The 12,502-nt window shown below is 45.6% G+C and overlaps 1 protein-coding gene across 1 annotated transcript in view; it reads left to right on the top strand.

Moving 5' to 3' along the window:
* The window catches only part of IL1RAPL1 (interleukin 1 receptor accessory protein like 1), a 742,385-nt gene that overhangs the window by 152,415 nt on the left and 577,468 nt on the right, over positions 1 to 12,502 (top strand). The window contains exon 4 of the mRNA XM_054974391.1: positions 285 to 438. Coding sequence (XP_054830366.1) covers positions 285 to 438 — 154 coding nt within the window. The remainder of the gene's footprint in view (positions 1 to 284; positions 439 to 12,502) is intronic.

Here is a 12,502-nt window from a genome sequence, read left to right on the forward strand (position 1 = left end):
GTTAAGGTTATTCTGTCCTCACTTTTTAATGATAGATTTGCCATGTTGATGTTAGCTGATCCTGTTATTTTGTTGTCATCATGTGCTTTCATCCCTGCTGGTATGGCTTTGTATATTGGTGCTATTGCTAGAAGTTTGGTTTTTTTTAAGTTAGCAAACTTGAAGGTTTAACTGTAATGTTGAGTAAAATGTTTAAAACGAATAATGTCTTGGGTTAAATTGCTAAGTGTTGGATTTAATCACAATGAATTAGTCACTGACATGTTGTAATTGTCTTTACACAGGAATGCCAAGTGAGAACCTGGAGACCAAGTATTCTGTTCAAAAAGGACACTCTTATTATGCGGGAGGTCAGAGAAGATGATATTGGAAATTATACTTGTGAATTAAAGTATGGACTGTTTGTTGTCAGAAGAACTACAGAATTAACAGTTACAGGTAATCACTGGTTTCCTGCATATTTTTTCAAATGATAAAAAAAAAATCACTGGGTACTTGCCTCATGGATGGTCAAATGTTATGTGCTGTTTTCTTTGTGGTGGATGTGCCAAAATAATGGTTTCATTTCAAATGGTGATTCTGCAACTTTCTAAATCACATTTGGACTTGCATGTTTTTAAGACTAGCAATTAGGTCACTATCTAATGTGAAGTAAAGGGACTTTAGGATCAATGTGTTTGTGTATGAGAAGTGAAGTAGAACTGAAACCTTCTATAATAGGCATTATGGAGGAATACTGTGTGTTTTAAACATTTGCCTCCTATTAACAAAATTGAGCATTGGAGAAATGGGGAATAGCTTAAAAGTTTTGTTTCTGGAGAACCAGAAGAAATTACCCTTAAAAAAAAATATAACATTATTTATAGTCTGCCTTTCTCACTCAAACTCAAGGCAGATTGCACAGCGTAGTCAATATAATCAGACATTTAAAAAACCACTGCAATAGGATATGGTTCAGTACCCAGCATGAGGTGCTTTGGATTTCACTGACTTGATAATATATTACTAGTGGGGGACCTACAAGGACAGGGTATCTCATTTTCTCCTCTATCACTATTTGCTTTCCCCCTTCCTGAAAGCTCCCATGGCTTCTCCCCTTTTCTGTTTATTTCTCCCCTTCCCACCCACCAGCCAACCTACTTATGTCTCTCCCCTCACCCCCAACACAGTCTTTCCTTCCTTCCTTCACCCTGGTGGCCACTATTCATAAAAACTGGCCCAATTGCGTGGTGCCAACCACCAGGCTGGCCCCAGTTGCACCAACTGCCAGGCAAGGTCTAGTTTTACGGGTACTAAACTAAGCCTACCTTTATAAGTGAGCAGTGTATATCCTAAGCATCCGCAACTTTCGATGTGGATGTAATTGAACTTTTGATGCAGATGCAATTGTAGTTGTGTTTGTGTGTTTTCTTGCATTTTCTTGCACTGTTTTTTGGGGTGGGGGAGGGGCAGTTTTTCAGCACTGTTTTGCAATGCTCTGAGCAAGACATACAATGCTTTTTAAAATCAGTAGCCATTGCTGTTTTATCTCAAAAATTCAGGTCTGTGCTAGGCCTAAAGAGAAACCTGGAAATAGATGCATGTTTTGCTAAATTTTGCCTGAATCTTCCAGATAAGTTTTTATGACCACAGTTTCCATAAACCAATAGAGCTGCTTGTTCCATATAATCAGCATTTAATTTCAATTGACCTGCAACTAGAACAGTGGCAGCATTAGCAAAAAAAACGTAGGGGAAGAAAGAGAGGTAGCAAAGTCATTCTAAGACAATGACCTCCATTCACATCTTTACTAATGTATGGATTGCAGGAATCTGACTACAAGCAGAAGCCAATACAGAGCTGAAGGCAATGCTGAAACAAAGCATTGCCTTTCATCACGGCATATTAAACGACACAAAACTATTCAGTAGGTACACAATAGTATAGTCACACATTCCCTGTCCCAGCATCACTCTACTGCCCTCTTATCTGTGTGACATTACTACTGCATTTACAACATTTGTACATCAGCAACACTACATCAGTAAATTCCTCTTGCTTGCCAATATCACAATTATATCTGACCTAAGTTTTTCATCCTGTAAAGAAACTGAAACCTACTCTGATATGTAAGAGAAAAGCAATTTCCATAGAACATTTACTTACTTATACTTTTCTCAACATCTCTCTCCTCATATCTCTATTGCAAGGTAACTTTTAATTAAAAGACCAGTAACATCCAGGGCTTTTTTTCTGCCTGAACAAGCCAGAACTCCATTCCAGCAGTTCTCCAAAGGGATCACGTGATCATGTTCTCTCCCTCTCAACCAGCCTTCACCCTGCGTGTTCATGAATGATGCTGTGTCTTCTGCTGCATATCGTCCCTTTGAACTCTCCCCAGTAGTTATTTTAAATCTCCTGTAATTCTCCTCTTTTAATTTTCATACCTCTTTATTGACTTAATTAAAAAGGATGTATAGTCTCCACAGGCCAGATGAAGGGGTGGGGAGTGTTAAAATGTAAAGAGCCCTTTCTCTGTAAGATCTGAATTGACTGGAGCTTTGTGGCACAAAGTAGCACATGGGCAATAAAGGGGTTAACGATGTAGTTGGACCTGTGCAGTATGGGAGTCATAGGCAATAAGGATTCTGGGAGGTGTAGTAAAACACTGTGCAGTTTCCTGTAATGGCTGGTCCCCAACTGAGGAGCTGCTTTTAAAAATATATTTTTAGTTTGTTTAAAAATACACAGGTCAGTTCTGCCCTTCTTTTTTCCCCCTTTCCTATATTCACTTTCTTGAATTCTAGTACACTAGCAAATAAGCTTTCCTGCTGGGTGAAGTTCTTGTGTTCTTTATATTTTGCAGAAGTAATTGCATGCTTGTGACATTTTTACTATTCCTTCCATTACTCTTTACTGGTGTTGGTAGATTTGTAATGACTAATTTTTCATATGTGTACCAAGTGAAATTACAAGTGCAGACTTGAAAATTCATTGGGGTGTTATTTCTTGTTTAAGTTTAGGCTTCATTGAGGGACATTCAGTTTTATTTTGTGTACAGTTCCAGAGGCATTATATTTGCCTTTTTAAAAAACCAATCTGTTCATGGTGTTTATTTCATTTCCATGGTCAGTCATTTTGCATACTCCAAGTCTTGTTTGTCACCATGTTTTTGCACCATCAAAATGTTAACATAAATGTTTTTAAGGCAAGAGATGTGGTTTGCCATTCCATGCCTTTATGAAACAACCCTGGAGGGATCACCTACTTAGCTTCCGAGATCTAAGATTAGGCTAGCCTGGGTTGTCCTAGCCTGGGCTCAGGTGGTATACTGCCCCACTTAACTCTTATGATCTCAAGCCTATGCTTGGTCTCCCCTTGCTCATCCCTGATTTAGATTGGGGTTGTGCAGGGAGAAGAAAGAGTTCTGGCCCTTCTAGCCCAGTTTGCTTTCGCGAATCGAAGCTGTGTTCCCTGTGCTGTGGTAGCATTTTAAAAGAAAAAAGATGCTTCGTTTTCCCTTTAAAATGCTTAAAACAGTACAAGAAGCCCAGTTACAAGAAGTGTGAATATACCTTTCATCCACACATTTCTCTAATCATTTTTAAAGTCCATAACACCCTCTAACAGTTGCCACTTCATGTGGCAGTGAATTCCATATATTACAGATGCACTCTTTAATATCCAGAGGAGTTAGCCATGTTAGTCTGTAGTTGCAAAATAGTAAAAACTCCAGTAGCACCTTTAAGACTAACCAACTTTATTGAGGCATAAGCTTTTAAGAACCACATACATAAGTGGGTGTCATCAAAATATTGATGGCACCCAATACCAATGCCTCAGACAATCTAATTCAAATCAAATGGATTCTGGTTTTGGAAAAGGCGTGCTCAAAACTTGCAAGTTGCTGCTCACAAAGTAGATTTCTGGCTCACAACACTGCACTGCTTAGAGGAAACATTGCTGGCAGGTAAGGGGCGGGGAGGCAAGCAGGCCCAAACCAAAGGGGTGCTCCTGGGGGTGGCTCTACCCTGCACAATGACATCACTTCCTGGAAGTGATGTCATCGTGTGGTCCCACAAGCGCATGTGATCCCAGTGAGTTCCACCACTTCTTTTCCCAGAAAAAAAGCCCTGATACCACAGACTACTAGATCCCCATTTTACGAGAAATACTTCGGATATTGTAGGCTACTGGTCCAAATCAATAGGTATCATGCACGTGCAGAGCAAAGATCAAGCCAATAGACTGACCTTGGGCCCCCAGAGCAACACTCCTCTCAGGAATGTTGTTCCTCATCAGGGCCCTTCTCAGTGGCCCTTTCTTCTATTATTATTATTTCTTCTATTATTTATAAAGCTGGAGAAAAAAATGTAGGGACAGTGGAACACTGAAGCATGATATGACCCTGTGCTGGCAATTCTCCAAGCTTTGAGCAGACTAACCATCATTTCAGCGTGCCTTAAGCATGATTGTTCAGCAGTTTGCAATTAATGTACAGATTTGTACAGCAGTGAAATAACCTAGGACTGTTCTCAGTACCGGTGTGCAATGAGCTAAACTAGTGACAGTGATCAGTTTTGCTGAAATACTTGGAAATAAAGAACAATTAGTTAGTTGTTTTATTTTTTCAGGGTTCCAGAATTGCTATGTATAATGATATAAATGAAACGTTTCTTTTGTTTTTGTTTTATGTAAAATGGCACAGAGTATGTTTAAATTCTTTGCCACAGCTTAAAGGGATACATATCTCTTCTTGTTTATCTTCACAACCTTTTCAATTAGGTACCATGGTTCCTGTTTTATTAACGAGTCAGGAGAATGTGTCACACATTTTCTTAAGCTAGGTCTCCTTTTTCTGAATCCCATATTTTATTAATTTAACTATCTGTGTATGATGTATAGGTGTATGTGTGAAAAATTTATCATCCAGGCTTTCCAATACAGGTAGAGACTGTGTCAAGACAGCTCAACCTGGAATTCCTTGTAAGAAGCCTAACTCTTGCAATTGCAGCTTCTTTGATGCCTATAGGTAGACATGGGCACGAACCGCATTACGAACTTCAAAACCCCATGAAATTGGTGATCACGCGATTGTGATCCAGCAGATCGTGATTGTCCATGGCCAACGAACCAGCATTCGGAAGAAGCCTGGTTGGGTGCATTTGGCCGTGGTTCGGGAAGCCAGACAGTCAGATGCCATCAATCAATTCCCCTGGAAACGGAGCCGGGGAATGCATGAACTCTGTCTGTGCTCCTTCTGTCGCCCTGGAAACCCGAATGGAAGCCCAGCTTACCTTGATCAGTAGGTCTTCCTTCCAACCATGGAGCTGCAAAGTGGTTACAAGTTGGGAGAAGAAACCCATGGGAGGGAGGGGGGAGGGGTGTTCTGTAGCCACGGGCACTCCAATCTCATCCCTGCAAACCCTGAGAGGCAGCTCCGACGGCCAAACACAGACCTCCTGCATTGCTCTATGGGACCTCAGCTTATAAAAAGCACTGCGATCACAGTTCTGGTTTCACTTTCAGTGAGCAGTGGAGTGGGACGGAGCTCTTGCTTGCTACTTGCTAGCCTTTGGGGAGAGACAGAGAGAGTATAATTGAGCTGGGATTTTTCGGATAGGCATCTATCTCCTCTGGTGCCAGGGCTGCTGCCAGGCCCTGGGGCCAAGCTCAGTGGGCACCTTGGCTGAGGGCTCACCGTATTATTACTAGTGCCTGATTGGGTCAGGCCTCTGGGAGTGGTGGACTAGGGCTCTAGTCCCTCCCTCTGGCGCCAGGGCTGCTGCCAGGCCCTGGGGCCAAGCTCAGTGGGCACCTCGGCTGAGGGCTCACCAAATTATTATTATTATTATCACAATAATCATTTTAATTATTATTATTACTATTATTATTATTATTAGTGTCTGTGCCTGTTCTGTCCAGGCATCTTGGTGTGCTGGGCTATGGCTGTAGCCCCAGCCTCTGGTTCCAGTGCTGCTGCCAGGCCCTGGGTCCAAGCTCAGTGGGCACCTCAGCTGAGGGCTCACACAGTATTATTAGTGCCTGATCTGGTCAGGTCTGTGGGAGTGGTGGGCTAGGGCTCTAGTCCCTCCCTCCCTCTGGTGCCAGGGCTGCTGCCTGGTTCTGGGGCCAAGCTCAGTGGGCACCTCGGCGCAGGGCTCACAATATTATTTCCAGTGCTTGATCTGGTGGTCAGGCATCTTGGTGTGCTGAACTAGGGCTCTAGCCTCAGCCTCTGGTTCCAGGGCTGCTGCCAGGCCCTGGGGCCAAGTTCAGTGGGCACTGCAGCGGACGGCACACAGAGTCATCTCCTTTCCTGTCCTCCTTAATTCTAGTTTGGTGGCACAATGAGTCTTCCTCTTGTGTTGGCCGGGGTGACGTGCGATGGCAGTCCTCCTGGTTCACTTGTGGAAAGCAGTATTGGGTGTGGCTCAGGGGCAGCGGAGAGTCCTCCTACTCCCCCCAATACAACTGTGGGGGCTGTGGAGGAGGCCAAAGAGGTCTTTCCACAGGGGGAGAGAATCTCTCTCAACATTTTGAGGAGGGGTGGGTGGGCAATGGATCCCTGGAGGAATGGTTTGTGTGTTATGAAATATCCCTCCCGTCCCCATCCCAAACTCTCAGTGGTGTCCCCGCCTGCAATCCACCCCTCACCCCATCATCTGTGGCCATCTCTGCAGTGCAACCTGTAACCATTTGTCCTCCTTCCCCTGGGACAGTTAGCGGTCCACATTTCAACGCCTCCGTATGGAGGCACTTTTGGGCCCTTCCTGATAACCCCCGTGTGGTGCGGTGCCATGCCTGTGATGTCATGGTGTGCATGGGCAAAAAACCAAAGCACTGTCTTCAACGGCCCTGACTTGGCACCTGAAGAAGCACCACCCAAGCCTGTCTCCCTCCTCACCCAGTGAAACATCCGTTGGGGGGAGAAAGGGGGCGAACAGCTCTTCTGAGCGGGGGTCAGTGGGAGGGTAACTTTGCCCTGAGGGTGATGCTGGTGGGAGCAGAGTGCCCCGTCAGGTCGTGCTCATGGAGGTTGTCCCCTCGGGGTCTGGGACAGTGCCACTTAGAACCTTGAGGCTGATGGGTCAGGAGGCAGGCCTTCACATCTTGGCAGAGATGATTGCCCTACATGGCTTGCCCCTATCCATCATGGAGTGCATGGGCTTCTGCAGGCTACTAAAACATTTCACCCGTTGGTTCTCCATGCTGTTGCCATGCACCCTTGCCCATCGAGTCCTGTGGGTATCTTGAATGAGGGCTGGCACATTTGGGTCAGATTTAGCCAGGTCCAGTCCCACTGCTAACAGGCTTCTGAGACCTTGATAGGTCTTCCTGGCACAGCCTGATCATCATGTCACCTCCTTTCTGCGAAGGCAGGAAAGTGGGTGATGCTGGAGGCAGTCTCCTTTGGGCACTTATGCAACAGCTCAGCTGTTGCTCATATAGTTGAGCCGCATGGTGCCCCTATCCATCACAAACACTATGCCCTCTGAGCAGGGGGGAATGGGTCCCTCGACTCATGTCGTTCCCACAAAGGCAGGAAGGTGGCTGATGTCAGCTGCTGCTGCTGCTGTCCCGTTTCTGTCTCCCCCTCTCTGGAACCACTCTGACCCGTCCAAGCAATGTCTCCTGTCCTGCCCATCCCCTACTTTTCACGAAGGCAGGACGGCGGGTCATGTCAGCTGCTGCTTCATGAGGGACTATCCTGTTACTGCTCCCTCCTTGGTTACACAGCTTAGTTGTGATCACACAGCCAATTGTATCATATAGGGATACAGTCGGTTGCACAGCGTGGCAGCTCCCTGTCAGTGGGACTGATGGGACCCTTTCAGCTGGGTGGGAATGTTTCCCGCAACTCCCATCCTTTCCGTCAAGGCAGGAAGGTGGGTGCTGTTGGCTGCTGCCATATTACTACTCAGTGGGACCCTTGAGTAAGGACCTGAGACTGCTGGGGGATCTTCCCCCTCCCCCTCCTCATGTCAGACAAAACAAGACAGAGAGACAGATAGAAAGATGTATTGAAAAACAAAAACAAAACCATTGGAAAAAGTGGACACAAGCATACATATAGATGAAGATAGAGAAAGGAATGTAGAAAACAATATAGTTATAGAAAGAGAAAAAAAGACAGCTAGAGATGGAAAGAAATAGTAAAGGGCAGATATACGTAGAAAGAGATATATTCAGATAAATAGTAGTGGAATCACATAGGAAGAAACAGAGAGAGACAGAAAGTTGCAAATAGACAGTGAGAGGGAGATACAGAGAAACAGATAGAAAGGGGCACACAGATGTCAACTGTTCTAGAACTAGAACCAGAATGCAAATGCAACAAAGAGATATAGAATCGAACAGAACACGACACATGTATGGAGAAAAGGATTGAAAATCAAAATCAGAGAAAGAGACAAAAGTTTCAGAATGTATAAGTAGAATGAACAGTACACTAGAATATATGCGTACACCGTAGAGAATGTCTATTAACAGTGAGAGAATGGTATATATTGGGAGAATTGTATGTAGAAAACGATAGAGATTGAAATAGAAAGAGAGGGGACATCACCCCCCGCCCCCGGCCATCGGTGGGAATAAATGCGTGTTCCTGTGAGGCCAAGCGGCTGCTGGGGGATCTTCCCACTCCCCCTCCACATGACATGTCCTCTCACTCCCATCCTTTCTGGCAAGGCAGGAAGGTGGGTGCTGTTGGCTGCTGCCATATTACTACTCAGTGGGACCCTCGGCTGAGGACCCGCGGCTGCTGGGGGATCTTCCCACTCCCCCTTCAAATAGAAGGAAATAGGAAGGGGCAGATATACATAGAAAGATATAGATTCTTTCCATAGATAGTGGTGGAAACACATAGGAAGAAACAGAGAGATAGAAAGTTGCAAATAGTGAAAGGGAGATACAGAGAAACAGATAGAAAGCGGTACACAAATATCAACCGTTCTAGAAGCAGAAATACAATGCGAATGCATCAAGGAGATATAGAATTGAACAGAACATGCCACATCCATGGAGAAAAGGATTGAAAATCAAAAACAGAGAAAGAGACAAACATTACAGAATGTATAAGTATAATGAAAAATACACTAGAATGTATGTAAAAACATTAGTGTATGCTAACAGTTAGAGAATGGTATATGGTTGGAGAACTGTATGTAGAAACAGATAGAGATTGAAATAGAAAGAGAGGGGATTTCACCTGCCTTCCGGCCCTCGCCGGGAATAAACGCGTGCTCCTGTGAGGCCATGCGGTTACAGGGGGATCTTCCCACTTACCCCCCACATGACATGTTCTGTCCCTCCCATCCTTTCCGGCAAGGCAGGAAGGTGGGTACTCTCAGCTGCTGCAGCACTGTTCCTCAGTGGGACCCTCAGGTAAGGACCTGTGGTTGCTGGGGGATCAAGCCTCCGTCCGAATGACATGTCCTCTTCCTCCCACGCCAGCGTGCTCCTCTTTGGCCTGGCAGGTGGGCACATGGGGGGTGCCACAGGCAAACGGCCAGACCTCCTGCCCCCTAAAGGGGAGGTGGCTCATCGCTGCCTCACCATTCCCGCCAGGCCCAGTGGCCTCTGTCATCACCCTCCTTCCGGCCTGCGCCGGGAATACCAGTGCACTCCTGCGAGACCAGGCGGTTGCAGGGGGATCTTCCCACTTACCCCCCACATGACAGGTCCTCTCCCATCCTTTCCGGCAAGGCAGGAAGGTGGGCATTGTCGGCTGCTGCCACACTGTTCCTTAGTGGGACCCTCGGGTGAGGACCCGCGGTTACGGGGGGATCAGGCACCTGTTTGAATGACATGTCCTCTCCCTCCCACACCGGGAATACCAGCACGCTGCTCTTTGGCCTGGCAGGCGGGTACATGGGGGGTGCCACCAGTGAATGGCCAGACCCCCCGCCCCCTGAGGTGAGGTGGCTTGTCTCCACCTCCTCGTGCCCGCCAGGCCCAGTGGCTTCCGGCAGTACCCACCGTCCAGCCTGCACCAGGAATAACAGTGCGCTCCTCTTTGGCCTGGCGTGCGGGCACATGGGGGATGCCACCAGTGAGCGGCAAGACCCCTGCCCCCTATAGGGGAGATGGCTCATCACCGCCTCCCCGAGCCCGCCAGGCCCGGCAGCTGCTGTCAGCATCCACCTTCTGTACACTGGGCCGACGTCAACCGGTGGCTCTAATTGTATCGAGTGGGAGTTTCCTGGGGGCCTTGGATTGGAGAGGGTATAACTCCAAGATCCCTTTTGCAATCTTGTCCAAACTTGGGTGATGGCTGTAGGGGAGCCTGCAAAACAGTCCCTGGGAATATGGGCTCTCTAAGTGCAACGGGGGCTGTTATGAGCCCCGCAAACCAGTTCGGCAACAGAAAATGTTCGTTGCGGTTCGCAATGTCTACCTATAAGTCTTTTCTTTGTTGTTCAAACCGGCTTCTAGAAACTTGAACTGATTGACTCCTGTATGTCAGACATCTGGCTTGCTACTTACTTGTAGAATAAACCATTTCACATTAATTCCTAGGCTTCTATACTTTCCATGTTGTTGGGTCATATAAAGTAGTTGTTTCTAGGCAACTAAGATAAATTCAAAAGGGAATTGGCTAGGTTTTTTAAATTGTTGATGAATTTATGGTAATTAAATTAAACTTGAATGTTTACAGACAGTATGCATCTGAATACCATATGCTGGAGAAAAAAAATAAGGAGAAGCCATCACTTTCATGAACTGCTTGTGAACCTTCAAGAGACATATGGCTTGCAATTAGGGTTGCCAATCCAAGTTGGAAAATTCCTGGTGATTTGGGAGAGGAGTTTGGGGAGAAGAAAGACCTCAGCATGGTATAATGCCATAGATTCCACCCTCCAAAACAGCCATTTTCTCCAGGAGACTGATCTCTGTAGCCTGGAGATCAGTTGTAATTCTGGATCTTCAGGCCCCACCTGGAGGGTGGTAACTCTATTTGCAATGGTTGGAAATTACTGCATTAAAAGAGGCTATTGTCTTATCAAGCAGATCTCGAGTTCTCATAACTCTGAAGGGATAATTCATTCTTCTATATAATTGCAGTCTGAGTAATATAAGTGGTTAGAGTATGACAAATATATTTACACTAGCAACCAAGTCCATTGTATAAACAATGGGCTCTAGAAAATCTGGTGTCATGGCTACATGCTCGACCTTCCATGCTGAGATTTCCGTTGCCCCTGCCCCTGCTTAGGCCAGCGTCTGCAGCAGGGAGGGTGATGGCGTGGCAAAGGCAGCTGTTCCCTCAGCCGCTGCCTCCCTCAGGGTGGCCTGTGCTGTCCCTGGCGCTGTGTAGGCTGGCATCTGAGGCCCCAGAGAGACCAGCGTGGCTCCCCTGGCTGCTCCAGCAGCCCCTCAGGTCAGCGCATCTTCTCCCTGCACCTGGACTGGCAGCCAAGGCCCAGGAGGGACCAGCACAGCTCCATTGGCTGTTCCAGTGGTGGCCCATGCTCGAGCATCTTCCCACTGTGCCCTGGCTGAGTCCCTGGGTGTGGACTCTATCTCTGGGTTCTCACAGCCAGGTAAGTCCGTTGCCGATGACTAACTTTTTATCCCTGCGAGTGCGCCTGTTCGGGGATAAAAATGTAAGTTGTTGTTGGCAACACGGATTGCCTTTTATATCTTAGGATATAGCAATAATATAATAATTAAGTGCTGTCAAGTTATAGCTGACTTATGGCAACCCCTCATGGTGTTTCCAAAGCAAGAAGTGATCAGAGCTGGTTTGCCATTGCCTTCCTCTGCAAAGCAACCCTAGTCTTCCTCAGTAGTCTCCTATTCAAGTATTAACCATGACTGACCCTGCTTTGCTTCTAGGCTCTGCTGAGCTCATGCTATATTTTAGGCTGCTATATTGTTCTACAACAGGATAAATGGGGGGCTGAGCATTGATGTAAATATATTTTTAAAGAAACATCTCCACAACAAACCATCATTTTCTTTCATTAAAACCACCTATTGTTTATATTCTTTTCTTATTGTCTAATTTCAGTTTCGTCTTTAAAAAAATAGGTCAAATGCCTGTCTCATAGTGTTCTTGGGTATATGGCTAAATTCAGAATGCTGTACAGTGTATTAACATATCTTTGGTGCAGGAAAAATGGTATCCAATTCTCCCAGTGATAATACGTTGCTACTCATCTGCAGCAGCACACTATGAAGGCATCTTTAATGTAAATATATTGAAAGCATAATAAAATTCAGATTGCCTTGAAATCTTCTTAGCTGATAATAAATTACACTATTAGGGCAGAGGAATATTGCTTTCTCACTAAAGAAACAGTAGTCATAACTGTAAATGGGAAAGATAAAGTGTGATGACTTGTAACAATATGACTTCAGCTAGATACAGTTGTATTTAACTTGTATGAGTTTTAAAGGATCACTTTCCATTTATTACACATTATGTTGTCTAAATGCTCTGCATTAAATGTCATAGAAGTTTACACACTTTCATAAAGGAAACAGAAAAACTGTAAATCCCGGTCTTGTGAAAAGA

The sequence above is a fragment of the Eublepharis macularius genome, chromosome 3 (assembly GCF_028583425.1).
Source record: "Eublepharis macularius isolate TG4126 chromosome 3, MPM_Emac_v1.0, whole genome shotgun sequence".
Classification (NCBI taxonomy): Eukaryota; Metazoa; Chordata; class Lepidosauria; order Squamata; family Eublepharidae; genus Eublepharis; species Eublepharis macularius.